Source organism: Caretta caretta, chromosome 1 (genome assembly GCF_965140235.1).
Source record: "Caretta caretta isolate rCarCar2 chromosome 1, rCarCar1.hap1, whole genome shotgun sequence".
Lineage (NCBI taxonomy): Eukaryota > Metazoa > Chordata > Testudines > Cheloniidae > Caretta > Caretta caretta.
This window is the reverse complement of record NC_134206.1, coordinates 138,200,556-138,224,166: the sequence shown is the minus strand read 5'-3', so window position 1 is coordinate 138,224,166 and position 23,611 is coordinate 138,200,556. Positions and strand designations below refer to the sequence as shown.

At 44.8% G+C, this 23,611-nt stretch overlaps 1 protein-coding gene across 1 annotated transcript in view; it reads right to left on the bottom strand.

Moving 5' to 3' along the window:
- Nucleotides 1-9,699, bottom strand: part of GRPR (gastrin releasing peptide receptor) — a 37,091-nt gene extending 27,392 nt beyond the window's left edge. The window contains exon 1 of the mRNA XM_048861688.2: nt 8,813-9,699. Within this exon, the coding sequence (XP_048717645.1) occupies nt 8,813-9,231 (419 nt within the window). The 5' untranslated portion in view covers nt 9,232-9,699. The remainder of the gene's footprint in view (nt 1-8,812) is intronic.
- Between the last annotated feature and the right edge of the window lie 13,912 nt (nt 9,700-23,611).

Sequence of the window (23,611 nt, the reverse complement as noted above, 5' to 3'; positions counted from 1 at the left end):
GCAGCTACTACTGTCTTCAACTGTAAACAACCAAGGTCTAGATTCACAAAGGGATTTAGGTGCCTAACTACCACTTTAGGCACCTAAGTCCAAAATTCTGATCCTCAAAACTTCCACTCAGCTGCCGCCTAATCCAGTAGGCACCTAAACTCCCATCGCTGACTGAGTTTCCACCAAGAAAAGTCCCCTAGGTACCTACACTTCTGCCAGTGTTGCACAGCTACCTAAGGTCTGATGCCTTGTGCATGCCCAAGTCCCAGCAGGCTCCTCAGACTAGGCATTTCCCCACCTACCTTGCCTGCAGAGCCCAATATGGGAGGACTGCTCAGGGGCCACCATAGAGCATGCCTACCAGATCAGACATGCCACCACAAAATACAGGTGGAAGTCCCTTTCCACTCCCCATAGTCCAGTGGTTAGAGTACTCACTGGGAGTACTCAGTGGGAGAACCAGTTTCAAATCCCCTCTTTGTCTGACATGGAGCAAGAATTTGACCCCAGACCTCTTAGGAGAGTACCTGAACCTCTGGGCTCTGGATATCTTGAGGTCTCCTGCTGAAGCTGTTCCATTTTGTATAAATAATTAAATAAGTATTGGAGGAGAGCCTTGAACCTGACTTTCCCCCATCACAGGTGGATGCCCTCACCATTGGAGCATAGCATCACTCTCATGCTCAATCAATAGTTATACTAAGTGGAACAGCTTCAACAGGAGAGAGCCCCATCCCACAATACCTAATAGTCTGGTGGATATGGCACACAACCAGGAAATGGGAGAGTTGTGTTCAGCTCTCTGCTCTGAATCAGGCAGAGTAGGGACTTGAACCCAGGTCTCCTACAGCCTGAGAGAGTGTTCAAATATTAGTCTATGGGGATGGGGGTCTACCTCCTCACTTTTTTGTGAAAAAGGGCTGATATGGCTTAGGCACCTCACTTCAGGAGAGGGCTCACAGCTGAGAATCCCAAGCAAAGGAAGCTGCCCAAGTCCTTTTGAGGGGTGGAGCTTGGGCCACACCCCTCATCTTCCTATTGGTTAGCTTAGACAGCTCCCCACTTAGCATGCTGGGCTTTGTGAATTTGGAGTCTCAGGTGCCTAACTCTCCCAGGCATTGTATAGGGAACCTGGGCACCTAACTCTGGGCCGTGGAGTCCATCAGGTGTCAGGGCACCTAAAGTTAGACATTGCAGTGGTGACCCTGAGTCCCATTTGTAGATCTAGCCCATCACTGTATGCTTGCAACTCCTGCACATAAATTTATCAAATGCTGTTGTATTCTATAACGATGCAGTTTTCTGAAAGAGCTGAGTGGCACACAACCCTGCACTCTGCCAGTATTAACACCTTGATAATCTAGAACAGTGTTGTTCAACCTGTGGTCTGTGGACCCCTTGGGGACTGTAGGCTATGTCTAAGATTTCCAAAGGGGTCCGCACCTCCATTTGAAATTGTCCTAGAATGCTTAAAATAAATATGCCATTTGCAAACTCACTGCAACTACACTTCTTCCTCCTGTGTTTTGTGAAAACAAGATTATGTTGGGAAGATGAAAGGCTTGTAACTCACTGCATGAAAACCTTGACATTTGTTTTAACAATCTCTGTGAAAAACTGAGAGTGCGTGTTCAGTGCATGGCAGCCCAGCTCATTTAAATAAAAAAAAGTGAAATGCCTGTCAGTCTCATGCTCTGAGGGAAAACTCTTACAAACCAACAGAGAAATCTCCGGTGACAGGGACAATAAAATGAATTGCCTTTTTTCTTAGTTCACAGAGCATCACCTACACAGACAGTTTTGACTTTTCTGGGTGGGCCAGTGTCACACGTGTGAGCTCTCGCCACATAGCTGTGTCCAGCATACACCCAAGCAGACAAAGTCGGTCCTTGTGTGGGATTTAATAAACACTATTACAAAAACTCCTGTCCTCTGCCAAGACAGGACAATAACCCTGATGAACGGCCTTCCTTCAGCGGCGTTCACTCACAGATTTTAGAAAACATACACACTCTCTCTCCAAGGACTCACCAAGCCTCTTTTAGCCTGATCTCTCTCCCACCACACAGCCACGACTTATTTTCCTGTTCTTTTGTACCCAGCAATGGTGCCTGATAGGCCATGGAGCACAGCTTCAAATACCCCACACCCTTTAGCGCTTTCCTATCTGCCCTTACACCCCTGAAGTGCTCAAAGGAAACCAGAAGCCACCCAGGTAGATACAAAGCCAAACTGTACAGGATACAACCTTCCTTGCTCATACCCAACACAGCTGAGCAGATGTGTGCACAATGTAGCCAACCTGACAACACGTTCATATTATTGTTACCTCTTCCTTGTGCCCCCTCCCTCACTTGTTGTCTCATTCCAATGTTGTGTCTTTTCTTTAAACAGTCTATGCGCTAAATAATTTATTATTGGTTTGTACAGACCTAGCACAGTGGGGATGTGACCCTGATTGGGGCCTCTGGGCTTTACTGGAACACAAAGAATAAATAAACAGTAAAGAGTCAGTAGCATGCCCCATCTCATCTAGCAAAACAGTTTCCCCACATCCTATAATTTAACTGATTCCTGTTTATTATGATCACACTATTATTCACAGGTTGGGCTTAAGGGTTTAGCGGATAGTTTGTGAGATGATTCGTTAGGGCAGTGATTCTCAACCGGAGCTCCATGGCCCACTGGGAGACTGCAAGCCCTTTTACGGGGTCCACCCTGCAGGGCCGCTTGGAGTCCTGAGCCCTGACGGCTGTCACTCGGAGTCCTGAGCCCCAGCACCCTCCGGGGTTGAAGCCCTGAGCCCCCGATTGCAGAGTTACAGCCCAGAGTCCCAAGCCCCAGCACCCTGTGGGGCTGAAGCCAGGAGCCCCAGCACCCCAAGCCCTGAGAGAAGCTGCCCCACAGGGCAGAAGTCCCAAGCCCTGGCACCCCACGGGACAGAATCCCTGAGCCCGGAGACCTGAGCCTCGGCAGAAGCTCCCCACAAGATAGAAACCCGGAGCCCTCAACCCCATGGGGACAAAGCCCCAAGCCCCCCACCTTGCAGGCCTAAAGCCCTGAGCTACCCCCAGCCCAATGGGGCGTAAGCCCCTTTTCCCCGATCCCAGAGCGCCCTCCCCCCCTTGGGGCCATGGAGTTTTTATAGCATGTTGGGGGGGGGCTCCAAAAGAAAAAGTTTGAGAACCCTTGTTTCAGGGTACACCCACATTTAACCAATTCAATTTGGGGGGAGGGGTAGGGGCTTTTCAGCTCCCATCCTAGTCTCCTACTCTAGGAGAAATAGAGCTCAGAACTTTGTCCTGGTGTTTGTGCATAGCTGCTAACAATGCCAGAAGTTTTGCAAGTGACAGTTCAATAGTCTAAATAAATTGTAGGTCCCTGGAGGGCAGATCACTGGAGGAGTTTGTGTGTATGTTAGTGAAGTTTAGCATTCATACGGTAGTTTGCAAACACTCTGTGTGGTAGGATCCCTATTGTACAGATGGGAAAACTACAACAGAAAGATTAAGTGACACAGTTATGTCAACAGAGGAAGTCCACATCAGATCTACCGTTAGAAAGCAAGAATTCATTGCTCCTAGTCCTGTGCTTGTTCCTCTAGAGCAGAGATGGGCAAACTATGGCCCGCAGGCCACATCCTGCCCATGGAACCGTCCTGCCCAGACCTTGAGCTCCCAGCCAGGGAGGCTCGCCCCCAGCCCCTCCCATTGTCCCCTCTTCCCCACCATCCCTCTCCCCCACTCCTCAGCTCACTGCACCACCAGCGCTCTGGCTTACTGCTCCTGCTGGGCATCGCGGCGGTGTGGTTGGCTCTACCCGGGCAGCGGGGCTGCAAGCTCCTGCCACTCTGAGTGGCCTGGTAAGGGGGTGAGGAGCTTGGATAAGGGGCAGAGGGTTCTGGGGGGCAGTCAGGGGCCAGGGAGCAGGGGGGGTTAGATAGAGGGTGGGGTCCTGGGGGGCGGTTAAGGGTGGGGGTGTGGATAGGGGTCAGGGCAGTCAGGGGACAGGGAGTGGGGGGGGAGGGTTGGATAGACATGGGAGTCCCGGGGGGTAGATGGGGGTCGGGGGGGTTGGATGAGGATGGGGTCCCGGGGGGCTGTTAGGGGCAGGGGTCCTGGGAGGGGGAGGTCAGGGGACAAGGAGCGGGGGGGTTGGATGGGTCACGGGTTCTGAAGGGGACAGTCAGGGGGGTGGGAGCCAGCCTGTTTGGGGAGGCACAGCCTTCCCTACCCGGACCTCCATACAGTTTCGCAACCCCAGTGTGGCCCTCAGGCCAAAAAGTTTGCCCACCCCTGATTTAAAACATTCTGTTTCTTACACTGCTGAACTGCGTCTCTTTGTGGACTGAGATCACAACTGGTCGCTCATCAGAGAAGTTCTGTTCATCCTTTCTAGAGAATGCTAAACAAACTGCTTAAAGATCACAAACTTCATGCCACTGTCCTAGTGAGTTCATTCTTCGTTATGACAGGCTCAAAAGGAAGAATGAGCCTAAAGAAAATATAAAACTAATGGTGCTACCAAGCCAAAAGGAAATACAAATATCTCCAAGCCAGTCAAAATGACCTTTCACGGAAGAACACTTCATTGAAAGCTTATCATGAGTGGCATTTTTTTGAGTGGGCTGTTTCTTAAAGATTCCAGATCTAACTGGAGACTGGTGGAATGGATTTTTCAACAGAGTGGAAAGACATGAGAGCGATCACATGAGGTGATGAAACCATGGATTAATTGATGTTAAAATTAACTTCAGAAAACCAGAGAAGTATGAACATTTGCCCATAAAATACAAACTTTAATTTTTCATTAATGAAAAAAAGTTAAGAAAAGTCACATTTCATTCCTGCAGTTTCCATCATTCTTACTGTCATTAAATAACAATTTCACTTTGCACTTAGCAAAAAAATCTGTGTATGTGTGTAGGGCTGTCAAAGTTAAAGGGTTATTTATTGCCATGTGCTGCAGTAAGCTTGTCATGGACTCTGCTAATTGGGATGCTCTCTTCCTCTGAGCTCAGGATATGTTAAATTGACTTGAATCAACTCATTCAATTATTTTATCTTGAGCTTAAAAATTGCATTCCTTCTACATTGTACTTTCATTAAACTTTTCCTGCCTGATAAATTCAGTGCATTTGGCAATTAAAATCAGTAGAGTAAATAAATATATAAAATTCTCTGTGGCACTAGGGTGACTAGATAGCAAATGTGAAAAATCGGGACAGGGTGGGAGGTAATTGGTGCCTATGTGAGAAAAAGTCCCAAATAGCGGGACTGTCCCTATAAGAGCAGGACATCTGGTCACCCTATGTGGCACTCAATCTGATTATGGTTTTTGTAACTCTTCTGGTTTCTCTACTAAAAGGAACTTAAAATAGTGTGGTGGCTCAGTGGTTAAAGAGTCATTATGGTCAAACATCTGGGTTTTCCTATTTATTCCTTATCCCTGATTTCCATATCAAATTAGCTTAATGTAAATACCAGAGCAAGATTGCAAGGCAGCAGCTCCCCAATCACTTCACCCTCCTCTCTCCAATCTCCTTAAAACTCACCTCTTGCATGATGCCTACACAATGGGGTGCTGTGGCTACTGCTTATTATACTATCATACTCATCTCACTGCTACCTTGTGACTCCTACCCCCCCCCCCCCCCGAATCTGTTTGTTGATTCTACCTATTGTTTCTCATTGTGTGCTTAGATTGTAAGATACAACTGTAAGCTGTCTGGGCATGGGACTCTATTTTTACTATATGTTCTTACAGCAGCTAATACACTGGAGCTCTGATCCCTAATTGGAGCCTCTAGGCACTACTTCAATAAACAATAATAATAGTATTTTTTCTAACTGTCAACACACTGTGCAACTTTGCCAGTGGTGCCTGAGGTACACTAGAATTGAGTTTACTCTTATGCAAAAGATGAACTGGGGAAAAAAGTTTGCGATGCTATGACAAACCCCCTCCACTGGAGACATAAAAGCAGGCTGTGCAGATGTTCATGCTCTCCTGGCTCCACAGCTTTGGTATAACAGGGCAGTGGAGTTCAGATTCTCCTGAGTTCCCCTTAGTGACCATCAGATGCCCTACGGGGCCCCTCAGACTTGGTTCCCCTTCGTGTGGACGGCATACCCTGCTGGAATCCTTGGGCTATGCTCCTCCTTGGTGGGGCTCAGATGCCCAGCTGAGTTCTGTGGACTAAGCTCACTTTTAGTGGGGCTTGGATGCCGCTCAAAGTAGATTGAGCAGCTCCTCAGAAATATGACCCTCCTCGTCCTTCCTAACATACTTGGATCAACTCTGACATAGTAAACAATGAAATTGTAATCACTGGGTTTAAGTGTCAACACTTTACTGAGATGAATGACAAAGTTCATACACATCAAAGCTACCATCTCAGTCTGGCTGCTGATTCAGGCAGAGATCACTGCATTGGTTTACAGGTGGTTCACACTTGGACAGCTTTCTTTGCGCCCATGAGGGTTAGAGTCTAGAGAGATGGTTTTTTTTTTTTAAACCATTCTGTAAGTTTTAATTGGATTCTGGAACATAAGCTGACAGTCTCCAGAAAATAAACATTATATTACTGAGCATCTGCAAACTGGCCAATGTGACCCCCTGTTCTTTTGCAACTTTATTGTCCCAGCAGCACTGACAATAACCAAAATAAAAATCTTAGTAAACTAAACAGAAAAGGCCATTAAAGGAACAGTGTCAGTATGATGCACAGGATTTAAGTTTCTTCACTCTAAGGTTAATAGTAGTTCCATGGATACAGCCTCATACAGTGAGTTCAAAATCTACCTCAGAGAGTGGGCAGGTTGTGCCAGAAAGAAGGGTGCCTTAGTTCCTTAAGTCATTTTCCCAAAATGACATTTCAGTGTGGTGCAATTTTCAACTATCAGCACAGCATGATGGGCAAATGGCTTTGAGTTCAAATGGGGCTGAAATTAAAAGCTTCAATCTCTGGAAAACAGCTTGCTACAGCTGCAGTTTTCTGTTCAGCTCCCTTGTTCCAGCAGTAGCTTGTGTTCACTGATTGTACAGTAAAAAACATCTGCACTGTTTGCTTTTACTGGCAAGTGATTAGGTAGCAACAAATCTTTCCCTTGGTGTAATTTGTTCTTTACAGTGAACTCTTCTTTTCCTGACATGTTTTGAGTGATTTATATTAAACCCATAGAAAGGATACTAGTTTTCAATAGTTTCTTGAGAAAAAAATACTATCATGACAGATCCCTGCTTTTCAGTAACCTCTCAAATGAGCTGTGCTAGGTGAAGAGCCCTGTTGCCTGTCACACAGAAATGAAGAGCACAGGTGGATCGCAGGATCTGTTCTGGTGTATTGATATAGCTTTGCTCATTTTCTCGCCTCTCTTACAGCGAGAGTATTGGCTTCATTAAGGTGTATGTTTTATCTAGGACTGACACTGATAATGGTGTCTTTATGTGTGCATTAATATACAGTCGTCGAATCACTGTGACTACAAAACTGTATTCCATTCCCACTGACATCCAACCGTGCTCTGAAGTGTCATGGACTGGGTTTTTTTGTTTGTTTGTTTTAAAGCCACAGAGCATATGTAGGAGTCGATGTGTAAACTCCCTTTACAGTGAAATGAAAATATTTGAAGTGATTTTTGAAGGAAAGCCCAACCAGACTGGCACATGGTTAATTCTATCTTCGCACAGCAGCTTATATTTGATTTCCTTATGAATAGGAAAATACCATCCATAATGTCTTTCTGTGCAGAACAAAACGGACACTATTTTTCTTACTGGCAGAGTTGGTACCTTTGTGAGGTTTCAGAACTTAAAGCAGGTATAGCACTATTCATTAATCTGTTACTTCAATTCTGCAGCCCAGAGTGCAAATGAGACAGTCTGGGCTGTTTGACATAGGCATGCATTTATGTAAGAGCTGTACTGCAAGTGAATTCTTGTAATATATCAGAAAAGTAGGCTGTATCCTTACAAGTAATATTACAATTCAAATGTCTGTTGACTTTTGAAAACTAAAGTTTATAAAATTGGTTCAAAAAGCTTTACATAAATCTAAAACAGCTTGATTCCTACACTCACAGCAGTTTTAAGAAGTCAAACATAGATAGATAGATAGATAGATAGATAGATAGATAACCTGAACACTAACTGGAAAAACATGTTTGCCAGAAATTATAGCACAGATCAGTTTTGGTTAGATAATGGCAAATCAGTGAACCAGGGCAAATCTTTTGAGGGCAGGATCTCTGAAAATCAGACCACTTAGGTGTCTGATACAGATTTAGGTCCCTAACGTCAGGCACCTAATTTTGAATATTTTGAACATACGTGATAAACTGTTGCCTCAGATGAAATCAGCTGTGTGAAAGCTGAGCCATCAGAGAGAAATGATTTCACCTATAGTAAATTGCTACTTCAGTCTCTTCATACTTCTTGAAATATGACCTGGTAAAGACCTGTGACTAAATCATCTTATTTAAAAAACTTGTAATACTGCCTTAGGACAAATTATCCTTCACTAATGGATACTTTTCTCACCAGGCTATAACTTTATCTTAATCGGCTATCATTTTTCTTTGCATTAAATTAAACTGACCATGTTAACTAATCTGTACAAAGACTCAGTGTAGCCTCAGAAAACTTCCCCACTAACATTTGTGTTTGGAGGCATGAACACCAGAAATAAACTGAAATTGCATTAATCTACTATGTTAGATTGGCAACAGTATATATTTTACCTATCTGCATTTGTACCTTTTATGGCCTGTGGGTCCATAAAAGTCTAGATCACATTTCAGGCTTTCAGTAGGAAGCTCACCTGTCTGCTGAGAGAGCTGTAAGTGTGAAGACTGACACCCCCACTGAAGTGAGTTGTATAAAGGGGATAAGTTTACATCCAACCCGACCAAAGAGCCATTCATCAGCTAGGTACCTGCTGGCATCCACAGGGACACAGGTCACTAAGAGGAGTAGATCTCCTAAAGCCAGACTGGAGATGAACAAATTAGGAACATTTCTCATGGACTTCACAGTACAAAATATCTTAATCAAAGTGATATTGCCAATAAGTCCTATCAAAATGATGATTCCATAAATAGTTGGAATAGCATACAGGAAACCTGGGTAGAACCAATCATCACTCAGGATGGAAAGATTTGCACTTTGATTGATGGAGATGTTGCAAAGAATAAAGTTATCCACTTCCAAGTCTAGAAGAAAACACTCTTCAGAAGCCATTGTCTGAATTCAGTTCTACTGGAAGATAATGTTCTTGTTCAAAAATCCTCACATAAAGCTGCTTGAGTTGAGTTTTCTTGCTGTATGCTTGTTTTAAATAGACAGAAGAGATTGAACTTCATACATCACTGTGTGATTTTTTTTTAAAAAGTCACTGAACAGAACTATTTCCATAATCTGGAATCAGTTTGATCCTTGAACTTTTCTCCCTCTCATTCATTTGGCTTGCGAATACGTATTACTCAGTTCTAAAAGGCCATTTACCAAATTAAGAGACAAATAGACGCAAGGCATTTTCAGAATCCAGGCTAGTTAAATTCTCAGCATCAGCACACTGTTTCTGAGCAGAGTTCAGTCTGAATTACATGAATTACATTTTGCAAAAACTTTTGATTGTGGCTGTCAAACTGCATTTCCCAGTCTCTTCCGGTTCTCAGAACCTGCAGCTGTAGGCTGGGTTTAAATGTGAGGGAAGGGAACAGCTCTTTTAAAGACTCTGATCCTATAGGCAGGAACCTCTGGACGTCAACACTCTCCCTGCTTTGTAGGAGGGTAGCAAGCTTGCTTAAATGATTACAGTAATAGTATGGAAGCTGCAGGTTTCTGCTGGAGAATGCCAGCCACCTGCTGGACAATTTAATCACTGCCTGATCATGAAAGAAGTCGCTGTTAACTCATTAGACCAATAAAACTGTTATTGTTACCTCTTGTTTTTTTCAGTATTATAAGCGAAAAGAGCTTCATTGTCTCATTTAATTCACTCTTGGATGTGGTTCAGGGAATGCCTTAAAAATGACTGTTTTATTAGCCTGCAAATACCATGATTTGCCCAGCAATTATACCTTTGCAACTGAGAGTGCTGGCATTCTAATATTCAATCTGCTTCAATAAAATAAAATAAAATCATCCCCCAGGACAACTCCACTGAACTTGACCAATTAAGACAAAATCAATATTACAGTTAGCCTAGGTAGACACTTATGAAAACTAAGCAACTGCCATAAGCCTGAAATCTGCACATTATTGGAAACATCACTATAATTCAGGAATTCCATGGCAACCATGGGGAGTGGTAAATTTTACTGTTTAACTCAGGAATTTCTATTTCTGAGGTGCCTTTCATGCTAGTGATCCAAACACTTCTCTTCAATGTAATTGTATACACAGAACACTAATACACATTTAGATGAAGCATGGGGATGATGTATCTAGGTCACTCCAAGTACTGCAGGTGATCTTTCTTATAAATTAATCAAGGGACCATTATGACTAATTCCTCACTGCTTTATAACAGAAATGCAACTCACAGTATGAGGACTCTGTCTTCTGAAGGAATGAGGGTAAATTTAAATCACACTACAAAATTCAATGATGTTATGTAATTTGAAAGTTACCCTTGCAACTGGTTTTGACCGAAAGCACCCCTATATTCACTCCTTACCCACTATTGTAATAATTTTTGTATAAAATATGCCTTGGGAGGTATCATTCAAAAACTAATAACTTGCTGGTCAATAATATCATGGTGAAATATATGTAGGAACATTATTTGTAAAGTTATGACTTCTCCTTGCATGCTGTTGTTAGCACATGTTCAAACCCACAAAGCCCTGACTAGGAGAAAGGTGTTATACAGGTCTATCCTAAACAAAGGAATGTATCTTTACCTCAATTTACATATAAGTAGTAAACAGGGTCCTTGAGACAGCAAGAGAGGTGAAATGGCAGAAGACAATGAAATCTGCATTTCAGCATTCATAGGGGAGAAGAAAGAGCATGGAGCCATTTTCTCCATGAGACTTCCTATTGCCTTCTTTACTGTTTGAATACACTTTGATTTGAGGGTAATCCTCAGAAGAATCCACGTCAGAGGGTGACTGGACTACAAAACTGAGGAGCAAAAACATCCCAAGGCATCTCTCTTTCTCTTTCACCTAAGAAGACAAAGGAACCAGCCCTGTGACTCTGGGGGAGATCCTGTCCTGAGAATTTGGTCAGCTATGTTGCTGGGCACCTGTGGTAAAGATTTTACCTTGAATCAAGTCTAGCTTGTTAAGTTTTAGCTACTAGGAACCGTTTTATCTTTATTTCTCCTGTGACCATTTCTGACTTTAATACCTTGTACTTGTACTCACTTAAAATCTATCTCTTTGTAGTGAAATAAACTTGTTTTATTTTTAATATAAGCTAAGCCAGTGTTGCGGTTAAACTGGGCTGTGTGGAAACTCCAATTAAAGTAGCAAACTGTTGAATATTGACCCTTTACAAGGGCAGTGGACCTCTAATATCCAAACTGCCCAGGAGAACGCTGGACAGTGCATAACACACATTTTGGGAAAAATCAGAGCTGGGAGTGGATTGGTTTCGCCCTGCAGGTAGTAATCAAGGCTGCTGGAAGCCAGAATGCGGCTGGTGTTTGCTGACAGGCTCCTGGGGTCAGAGATGTTGGACCAGGGCTATAGCTATTCACAGACACTCAGGATGTGACCTGCATGCTGTCAGGCTGTTTGTGAGTGGCCCAGGTTGGGAGCTATAGCAGCAAAGCATTGTGAGGGTTATGGGGCATGTGGTGATACAGTCCCTGACTGGTCTGGATTGCACCTTGGTAATTCTGCAAGTAAAACAATAAGCTATCAATTACCAGAATTATTCACAAGAAGGGATGGGTGAATCAAATAATACATTTGCTAAAAAGCATAAATACTGACCATTAGATTGAGCTGAATATTTCCAAATATAATTGGACAAACTTTAATTGCCAGATACTCATGAGTTGCATGCTAAAATGAGGTTAAGGGTCAGTGGGAGCATTGTAGCGTATTGGTAACTGGGTTTTGACTCAACCATGTGATCTACGTAAGCACTTGATGCTAGCTTTGCTGCTATCCATTCAGGCCCCAATTCAGAAATGAACTTAAATACATGCTTCACTTTAACCAGGACTACTTACATGATTAAAGTTAAGCACATGAATGACTGCTTTGCCAAAGCGAGGCCCCAGTGCCTACTGGAAGAGAGTAGGAAAAGAAATAAATCTCACTGTTCCCATTTGAAACAAAAAGGTATGACAAAAGTTAAAGTTTACTCTTCAGAACATACCATGCATTTGGCCCAGAAAAATGGACACACACACAATCTCTATCAGACTCTGTTGTTAGTTACTGTAGCAGCCTTTGTTTCCTTTCAGGGTAATGGGGAGCCAAATCATGGGAGTCCAACAGAAATGGGATCATGTGGTTATGCAGAAAAGAAGAGAGGCTCTAATAATAGCACCTACTGCATGGGAGAGGGAACATTGCTGGAGAAAAGGATGATTTAGTTGGGGATTGGTCCTGCTTTGAGCAGGGGGTTGGACTAGATGACCTCCGGTGGTCCCTTCCAACCCTGAGATTCTATGATTCTATAAAAAAGAGACTGGACAACAGCCATGCAGCATGGTATGTTTTCAGTGAGCACCAAGGTATATTAATACTACTTTAGAAACTTCTGGCTGGATCTGTAATAACTTCTCTTCTGATAATTGGCCATTTTAAAAAATCTAAACAACAAATACAGTCAAATCACAGCACTTGCCAGTCTCATTTCTTTGAACACATAAGTCCGCAACCAATCACAATTTAGGATGTAAAGTCTCCTTCATTCAAACTATTTGGGACAAACAAATAAAAGGAAAATAAGTAAAGATGGGACAATTATTTGAACTCTGTCTTTGTCAAGCGGGTTCCTTTATTTGCCATCCCTCTCTTTCACTTCTTCTTGGAGATCATCTTGCAGTGCCTTTGTCAGCTGTAGCCAGACAGGCAAATCCAGTCAGCTCATCATGTTCAGTGATGTCCAAGAAATGACACTAGGCACTGATAAATGATTGAAAAGTTCTTTAGTTCATAAAAGTTCTGGGAGCACTGACCTGGTTTGTCAAAAGGAAAAGATGAAGATTAGAAATGGAGATCCAGAGAATGGAAAGTTCAAGAAACAAAGCAAGAGAAGGAAAAGCCAAATACTGTGAAGCTTGAAACAGTATTTATGTTACAAAAATGTTGCATTGTTTACATCAAACTTAGCCCTGGTCTACACTACGAGGTTAGGTCGAATTTAGCTGCGTTAGGTCGATTTTAAAAGCAATGTGTCTACACAACCAACCCTGTTCCGTCAACCTAAAGGGCTCTTAAAATTGACTGCTGTACTCCTCCCCAGTGAGGGGAGTAGCACTAAAATTGACCTTGCTGGGTCAAATTTGGGGTAGTGCAGGTGCAATTCAACAGTATTGGCCTCCGGGAGCCATCCCAGAGTGCTCCAATGTGACCGCTCTGGACAGCACTTTCAACTCTGATGCACAAGCCAGGTACATAGGAAAAGCCCAGGGAAATTTTGAATTTCATTTCCTGTTTGGTCAGCGTGGCAAGCTCAGCAGCACAGGTGACCATGCAGTCCCAGAATCGCAAACGAGCTCCAGCATGGATCGAACGGGAGACACTGGATCTGATTGCTGTATGGGGAGAAGAATCTGTGCAGGCTGAACTCCGATCAAAAAGAAGAAATGCTAATATATATATACCAAAATCACACAGGGCGTGGTGGAGAGAGGCTATAACAGGGACACATAGCAGTGCCTCGTGAAAGTCAAGGAGCTCAGGCAAGCCTACCAAAAGACAAAGGAGGCAAACGGTCGCTCCAGGTCAGAGCCCCATACATGTCACTTCTACGATCAACTGTATGGCATTCTAGGGGGGGACCCTACCGCTACTCCACCACTGTCCGTTGACATCTGCAAGGGGGGTGTCTCACGCAACAGGGAGGAGGATTTTGTGGATGAGGAAGAGGAGGAGGAGGAGAATGCACAGCAGACAAGCGGAGAATCCGTTCTCCCCGGCAGCCAGGACCTTTTCATCACCCTGGAGCCAATACTCTCCCAAGGTGGGTTCCCGGACCCTGAAGCTGAAGAAGGCACCGCTGGTGAGTGCACATTTGTAACTACAGCACAGGGTTTAAAAGCAAGTGTGTTTAATGATTAATTTGCCCTGAAGAAGCGGGATGCATTTGCGGCCAGTACAGCTACTGAAAAAGTCTGTTAACATGTCTGGGGATGGAGCGGGAATCCTCTAGGGACATCTCCATGAAGCGTTCCTGGAGGTACTCTGAAAGCCTTTGCAGAAGGTTTCTGGGGAGGGCTGCCTTATTTCGTCCTCCACGGTAGGACACTTTATCATGCCAAGCCAGTAGCACGTAGTCTGGAATCCTTGCAGCACAAAGCATGGCAGCGAATGGTCCTGGGTTTTGGTCGCATTCAAGCAACATTTGGTCTATATCTTTCTGTGTTAGCCTCAGGAGAGTGATATAATTTATGGTCACCTGGTTGAAATAGGGGAATTTTTGTAAGGGAACAATAAAAGAACCCCGTTCATGCTGGGCTGTTTGCGCTTGGTTAAAAGGGATCATCCTTGAGAATAACCAAGTGGTGGGGGGAGGGGTGTGCTGCACATCCACCCGAAAATTGAAGCCCCTCCTTTTAAATGGCAAACCCAACTGTCATTGCTTGCTATGGGAAAGGAGGGTGCTGCAGTTTGAAACCATTCCCACATGTTATGAAGGTGTAAAAAGCCAACCCTGCATACCCTTTGGCTTACCATGGCTGCCTGGAAACTGAATTCTGTTGCCCAGCTGTGTGTGATGTGTCACCATATTAGCAGGAGCTCAATATAAAAGGCAAAATGAGACTTTGTACCTAAAGCACATGTGCTGTCTGCTGTGAATTGCTTGATTCACTGTGAAAGAGTCTCCTTTTTGTTCTCAGAAATGTATCTTCTTAAATTCTACTCTTCCTTTCTATCCCACCACAGGTGCAAATGTTTCTATGCTCCCCCTATCATCTCCATCCCTGAGGTTATTGCAGATTAGAAGGCGAAAAAAATGTACTCGCGATGACATGTTTTCTGAGCTCATGCAGTCCTCCCGCACTGATAGGGCACAGCTGAATGCATGGAGGCATTCAGTGGCAGAGGCCAGGAAAGCGGTAAGTGAGTGTGATGAGAAGAGGCCGGAGGCGATGCTGAGGCTAATGGAGGAGCAAAGGGACATCCTCAGGCGTCTGGTGGAGTTGCAGGAAAGGCAACAAGAGCACAGACCGCCACTGCATCCACTGTATAACCACCTTCCCTCCTCCCCTAGTTCCATGTCCTCCTCACCCAGACACCCAAGAACGCAGCCACTGCGCAGTTTTGCAGCCACTGAGAATCATTCCATTCCTTCAACACTATGCAGTCCCACCAGTCTGTCCTTTTTGCCAGGCCCAGAATCGGCATTCCACTGTATCAACCTGCCCCACTGGCACCATGATGTCCCAATTGCCATATCCCGTGCTTTCAGGAATGTCTGTGTCCATGTCCTCCTCACAGTCGTCCTCGTGCTGGCAGCTCCTAGCCAGGTTCTGCACATACTACAGGAAAATGCGCGAGGTGTTTACAATGGTCACAACAGCAGCGGTGAGCTGAGCGGGCTCCATACTTGCCATGCTATGGTGTCTGCGTGGGTAACCCAGGAAAAAAGGCATGAAACGATTGTCTGCCGTTGCTTTCACGGAGGGAGGGAGGGAGGGGAGACTGATGACATGTACCCAAAACCTCCCACGACAATGTTTTTGCCCCATCAGGCATTGGGAGCTTAACCCAGAATTGCAGTGGGCAGTGGAGACTGTGGGATAGCTACCCACAGTGCACCACTCCGTGAGTCGATGCTAGCCATGGTATTGAGGATGCACTCCACCGACTTAATGTGCTTAGTAGGGATATACACAATTGACTGTATAAAATCGCTTTCTAAAGATCGACTTATATAAAATTGACCTAATTTCATAGTATAGACATACCCTTAGTTTGCCATTTCACTGTACCAAAGCATATAACATTCACTGATAGACCTTATCGAAACTTCAACATCTGGCCTTTGTAAATTCAGAACAATAATTCTGAAACAATGAAGATAGTTCCCAGAGGTCTTTTCATTCTTACCATAAATTGTATATGGTTGGGATATTTCCTTTAATCATGCACAACACTCACTCTTTGTAGTATTTACTCACAATGGGCAGGTAAAGGGATTGCAAATTTATACAAAAGCTAGGTCCTAGATAGTATTTTTCATCTTTCGATGCCAAGTCTCCTTACAAAGGAAGGGAAGTACCTTTACCTCTGTTATATAGATGGGGAAACTCAGGCACAGAAAAGTGAAGTGACTTGGACAAAGTTACCCAGCAGGCCATTGGCAGAACTGGGAATAGAATCCGGGTCTCCTGCAGCCTAACCCTGTTCCTATCAACTGCATTACAGTGTCTCTCTGACAGATAATGGGACTAGCCAAAGTCACATATAGGACTTTTTCTTTAAAAGGGTCATAAAGCCAACCACTAATAGACAGCTATAAGGAACAAACTCATCCTTATTCCATGAATGGCCACAATGGGCCAGCTTTTCAGAAGAGCTCAGGGCTAGATAGTCAAGAGCTCAGTGAATAGAATTTTCAAAAGTGTCTAAATCCCATTGAAAGGCAACAAGACTTAGGGACCTAATTCACGTAGGCCCTTTTAAAAACTTCCACAAATGGAGACAGATTTTCATATGAACTCAGCAGACCCACGGAGACAGCTATGGTCAGCACAACACCCCTGGCAGAGCCCCATAGTGGATGATCACCAGACTCATAATCATACCAACCTTTGGATCATATGTGCATTCGAGCCAACTGGGTCTGGGCAGAGTTCAAGCACTATCTTTGGTTCAAAGTCTCTAGAGCATACTACTGAGTGCCAGTTCCCTGTCTGAAATCCTTCCTTGGGACATGACACTCCGCAGTCCAATTGTCCTAAGCCCCGAGACCAGTGGTGAATCTCCCAAGCCTCTCCAGTTGCTTAGGCACGCTCCCCCAGAGCTGCACCCTTGTAGGCTCTATGGTTTACAGTTTAACTCTTCAGAGACACACAGCAGGTAAAGTAGGGAACATAGGCTTTGCACAGAGAGTTCTTAAACAAACACATACTTCACTATTAGACAGTATAAGGAAGTTACAGATCTAGGCAAGACAATAAATGCAAGTCCTTAGTCCTTCCCACTCCTGAGAGTCCCTGGGTCTTCATCATTGTCTCTGTGGTAAGTCAAAGCTCCCTTCTCTCCTCCTACCCACCTCTCCAGCTGTCTCCTGTGTTTCTGCATTGGGATGGCTGTCCTTACTCAGAGAGCACATCTCTTTTTAAAAGCAGTCTGAGACACCTTGACTGTTGCTCCTTTATGCTGGGATTTTCCATGCACCCATGTGGGACTGCTGGCAGAGAGCCCTTACAAGTCATTGGTTCTGCGGACAGAAACTCAATTGTTCTAGTAGGGTAGAGCTATTCAACTGTTGATGGTTCTTGATGGCCCTGTTTCAGCTCCCCAGGCATAGTCTGTTCAGTTCACTATGTGCCAGGTCACTGCTACCAAATGGATGAGCTAATTCACGAGTATTACAACCATAGATCATATTTCACATACAAAAAAGATTTCATGAGTTGACAGACACATATTCCCCAAACTGTCACAACCGGATTTTCAAGAAGAGCTCAATACCTAACATGCTGAGCTCTTTTGAAAATGTGGCCTCATGGGATTTCTCATACCTTTCTCTGGGACGTGAGATGGAAGCCTACACTAGATGGACTTATTGGTCAGATCCAGTATGTGATCCCTGTGTTCTTAGCCATGAGCCACTGGTAGTGGGGTGTGAACCAGAGTCCATATGCGTAGAAAGCCAGGCATTTGAGGTTTGTCCTCTGTTAATCCTGTGGATCCTAGAATCTTCTTATTTTACATGGTTTCTTCTCCTAGAACCTTATCACTCAAGCCCCAGTTTCCATAAGGGACAAAGTGACTAAAAGAATCCTGAAGAGTTCAGGATCTGAACTACCTTTCATGTATGTTCTTAGAATCATAGAATCATAGAAAATCAGGGTTGGAAGGGACCTCAGGGGGTCATCTAGGCCAACCCCCTGCTCAAAGCAGGACCAATCCCCAACTAAATCAACATGTCTTTTTACACAGAAAGGGAAGGATCTGAGCCTAGATGTAGAGGAAGTAGGGGAGAGCAGTGTTGGTGAGGGTCAGGAAAACCCACACTTCAGATGGGCTCATTACCTCACAAGGAGCATGCTTGAGACCTTGCACTTTAATCAACTCAATCCTGCTACTGCTCTTAGGTCGTAGACAGAACAGCAAAACTTAACAATTGTTGGCTGCTGGTGTAGGATTTAAATTTGAATGTATTTAACTGAAGATGCTACCAGCCAAGCCCAGTACAATGTGACATGTAGCATACACGTTCTAACGTTACGGGGCTCAGGAGTGTAAAAATAACCTCTAGGCTCTTTGGAACCAGGACTTTATCCTCTTAAGTCTGTGCAGTGCCTAGCACAATGGAGACATGAAATTGACTGGGGCCTGTAGGGACTACCTCCATGCTAATTAACAATATTAATAAGTGAGGAGGGAAAACTGGTGGGGGGGGGTCACTGGAAGTATTGTTTCACTTGCTAGCTATGTTAACGGTAGCCGGGTGTGTGACCTTTTGAGTGCATAAGACCAGAAGAAGCTGTTAAATATAACAAGGTCAGAGCAGCATCAATCTAGGTGAGACGACAGAGACTGCGTTTCAAGTAGCACTATCCCCCTCCTCCATGTCCCTGGCATGCAGAGGGAGTGCACAGGGTACATGATTCCTTGAGATGGCACAGCCTGCTCCCGCTCCTGCACATGATCAGCTCTGTGGCCCAATAAAAATCATGGCCTCAGGTTTTCTCTGTCCCATCTCATCTTCTTCAGCATGGAACACAAGGGTACAGAGGTCAGAGTGATTCCTGTGCCCTGTCAAACAGAGACGATGTCTGAACTGGAGTGCATACCCAATTACTTGACTGTGTACATGCTCATGCGTGTTCCCCATACCCACACCGAGTGTCTACACATGGTGTACTGGATACGGGTATAATGTGGAGGATGCTGTACTCCAACCACACATTGATCAGCACCCAGGTGCGGTTAGCAGGCCAGGCGGCTGCTCTCAGAACAGGATCCACATTCCCCTGTATTGATCAAAAGAGTGCAGCAGAAAGCCGTTCTGACTCTCGCTACTACCGGTGAAAAACAGGGGGACTGGAAACTTTATAGACTGGGTAAGGGTCAGGCAGAAAAGGGTCCAGTGCATTGTGGGAATGCAGGGTGCAGGACTATTGCAACTTGAGAGTTGGTACATAAACTTTTCTCCTGATCACACTTCATGCTGGCATGAGCACGGGGCCGTGCTACAGCCTGAGGCGTGTTCTTACCCACACACACCTGCCCTCTCAGCTTACTCACGCTATCACTTCAGACACGTGCTTTCAGGATTTAGATGTGGACAATAAGGAGCTTATAGCACAATGCTGCTTAAGGGCACACGGACAGTTGCTGGTGTAGTCCTTGCCAGAGACTGTGGGGTGTTCAGTGAGGATACAGGAGCAGGCTGAGCTCTGTCCAGTCTCTGGTGGTGCTGATACCTTTGCTGTCAGATATTTGTCCCTTCCATGAGATTGCAGTATATTCCTGCAGGTGCCAGTTTTTCCAAGGCTGGAACTGTTTCTCTCCTGGCTGCCAATGACAGACAATTGTTGCAGTAAAATGTTGCAGAAATAAGTTTATAAATCCTTTTCTTCAGCGTTAAACTTACTTTTTCTTCTTCAGAGTCAATCACCATGGCCCTCCACAATTCCCCAAGTAATGCAAAGGCAGATAAAAATGGCAATATTATTAATAATAATGATAGCACTTAAATTGGGGGGGGGGAACAAGGCAGTTACATACATTCAATTGTCAAATAGATACATTTTAAGAAAAATAAACGTATGGTACATTGTCAGCTGGGCTGTTTAACCCATTTTTAACTAAAAATACGAGATTACAAAACTAGGTGACACAAGTCACAGAGAAATGCGTTAAAGAAACACCATGATGTCACATTAGCCTTTATAGTTTTTCATATTGTTTCTGAGGGGACGGGAATCATGTAATATAGCAGAGGTTTTCAATAGTACTGATTTTGAACAAATCATTTTGTAGTACACCTACTATCACAGTTTGTTTTCTATTATTTTCTCTTCTGTTTGAGTGAGAACAAATCCTGTATAAAGGAAACAATTTGTCTTATGAGAGCAGAAACACTTGCAGTGTGTAACAGTTGCCTTCTGAATTCCCCATGTGTTGCTGTCCCAGTAAAGTGCAACAGACTGCTGCACTAACGAAGAGAGGGAAGAGCATCTTTGCGAGCAGGCTGGCTAACCTAGTGAGGAGGGCTTTAAACTAGGTTCACCGGGGGAAGGCGACCAAAGCCCTGAGGCAAGTGGGCAAGCAGGATACCGGGAGGAAGCACAGGCAGGAACGTCTGTGAGGGGAGGGCTCCTGCCTCATACTGAGAATGAGGGGCGATCAGCAGGTTATCTCATGTGCCTATATACAAATGCACAAAGCCTTGGAAACAAGCAGGGGGAACTGGAGGTCCTGGTGAAGGCAAGGAATTATGACATGATTGGAATAACAGAGACTTGGTGGGATAACTCACATGACTGGAGTACTGTCATGGATGGTTATAAACTGTTCAGGAAGGACAGGCAGGGCAGAAAAGGTGGGGGAGTAGCACTGTATGTAAGAGAGCAGTATGACTGCTCAGAGCTCCGGTACGAAACTGCAGAAAAACCTGAGTGTCTCTGGATTAAGTTTAGAAGTGTGTGCAACAAGAGTGATGTAGTGGTGGGAGCCTGCTATAGACCACCGGACCAGGGGGATGAGGTGGATGAGGCGTTCTTCCGGCAACTCGTAGAAGTTACTAGATCGCACGCCCTGGTTCTCATGGGCGACTTTAATCATCCTGATATCTGCTGGGAGAGCAATACAGCGGAACACAGACAATCCAGGAAGTTTTTGGAAAATGTAGGGAACAATTTCCTGGTGCAAGTGCTGGAGGAGCCAACTAGGGGGAGAGCTTTTCTTGACCTGCTGCTCACAAACCGGGAAGAATTAGTAGGGGAAGCAAAAGTGGATGGGAATCTGGGAGGCAGTGACCATGAGTTGGTCGAGTTCAGGATCCTGACACAGGGAAGAAAGGTAAGCAGCAGAATACGGACCCTGGACTTCAGGAAAGCAGACTTCGACTCCCTCAGGGAACTGATGGGTAGGATCCCCTGGGGGAATAACATGAGGAGGAAAGGAGTCCAGGAGAGCTGGCTGTATTTCAAAGAATCCCTATTGAGGTTACAGGGACAAACCATCCCGATGTGTCGAAAGAATAGTAAATATGGCAGGCGACCAGCTTGGCTTAACAGTGACATTCTTGCGGATCTTAAACATAAAAAAGAAGCTTACAAGAAGTGGAAAATTGGACAAATGACCAGGGAAGAGTATAAAATTGTTGCTCGGGCATGTAGGAATGAAATCAGGAGGGCCAAATCGCACCTGGAGCTGCAGCTAGCAAGAGATGTTAAGAGTAACAAGAAGGGTTTCCTCAGGTATGTTGGCAACAAGAAGAAAGCCAAGGAGAGTGTGGGCTCCTTACTGAATGAGGTAGGCAACCTAGTGACGGAGGATGTGGAAAAAGCTAATTTACTCAATGCTTTTTTTGCCTCTGTCTTCACGAACAAGGTCAGCTCCCAGACTGCTGCGCTGGGCAACACAGCATGGGGAGTAGGTGGCCAGCCCTCTGTGGAGAAAGAAGTGGTTAGGGACTATTTAGAAAAGCTGGACGTGCACAAGTCCATGGGGCTGGATGCGTTGCATCCGAGAGTGCTAAAGGAGTTGGCGGCTGTGATTGCAGAACCATTGGCCATTATCTTTGAAAACTCATGGCGATCAGGGGAAGTCCTGGATAACTGGAAAAAGGCTAATGTAGTGCCCATCTTTAAAAAAGGGAAGAAGGAGGATCCTGGGAACTACAGGCCAGTCAGCCTCACCTCAGTCCCCGGAAAAATCATGGAGCGGGTCCTCAAGGAATCAATCCTGAAGCACTTACACGAGAGGAAAGTGATCAGGAACAGTCAGCATGGATTCACCAAAGGAAGGTCATGCCTGACTAATCTAATCGCCTTCTGTGATGAGATTACTGGCTCTGTGGATGAAGAGAAAGCAGTGGATGTATTATTTCTTGACTATAGCAAAGCTTTTGACATGGTCTCCCACAGTATTCTTGTCAGCAAGTTAAAGAAGTATGGGCTGGATGAATGCACTATAAGGTGGGTAGAAAGTTGGCTAGATTGTTGGGCTCAACGGGTCGTGATCAATGGCTCCATGTCTAGATGGTAGCTGGTATCAAGTGGAGTGCCCCAAGGGTCGGTCCTGGGGTCGGTTTTGTTGAATATCTTCATAAATGATCTGGAGGATGGTGTGGAGGATGATGATACTAAACTAGGAGGAGTGGTAGATACGGTGGCAGGTAGGGATAGGATACAGAGGGACCTAGACAAATTGGAGGATTGGGCCAAAAGAAATCTGATGAGGTTCAACAAGGATAAGTGCAGGGTCCTGCACTTAGGACGGAAGAATCCAATGCACTGCTACAGACTAGGGACTGAATGGCTAGGCAGCAGTTCTGCGGAAAAGGACCTAGGGGTGACAGTGGATGAGAAGCTGGATATGAGTCAACAGTGTGCCCTTGTTGCCAAGAGGGCCAATGGCATTTTGGGATGTATAAGTAGGGGCATAGCCAGCAGATCGAGGAATGTGATCGTTCCCCTCTATTCGACATTGGTGAGGCCTCATCTGGAGTACTGTGTCCAGTTTTGGGCCACACACTACAAGAAGGATGTGGAAAAATTGGAGAGAGAGTCCAGCGAAGGGCAACAAAAATGATTAGGGGTCTGGAACACATGACTTATGAGGAGAGGCTGAGGGAACTGGGATTGTTTAGTCTGCAGAAGAGAAGAATGAGGGGGGATTTGATAGCTGCTTTCAACTACCTGAGAGGGGGTTCCAAAGAAGATGGTTCTAGACTATTCTCAGTGGTAGAAGATGACAGGACAAGGAGTAATGGTCTCAAGTTGCAGTGAGGGAGGTTTAGTTTGGATATTAGGAAAAACTTTTTCACTAGGAGGGTGGTGAAACACTGGAATGTGTTACCTAGGGAGGTGGTAGAATCTCCTTCCTTAGAAGTTTTTAAGGTCAGGCTTGACAAAGCCTGGCTGGGATGATTTAATTGGGGCTTGGTTCTGCTTTGAGCAGGGGGTTGGACTAGATGACCTCCTGAGGTCCCTTCCAACCCTGATATTCTATGATTCTATGATTCTACCACCTATTAATAATTTGGCATAAATTCCCAGGAGCAGGGATGGTGTCCCTAG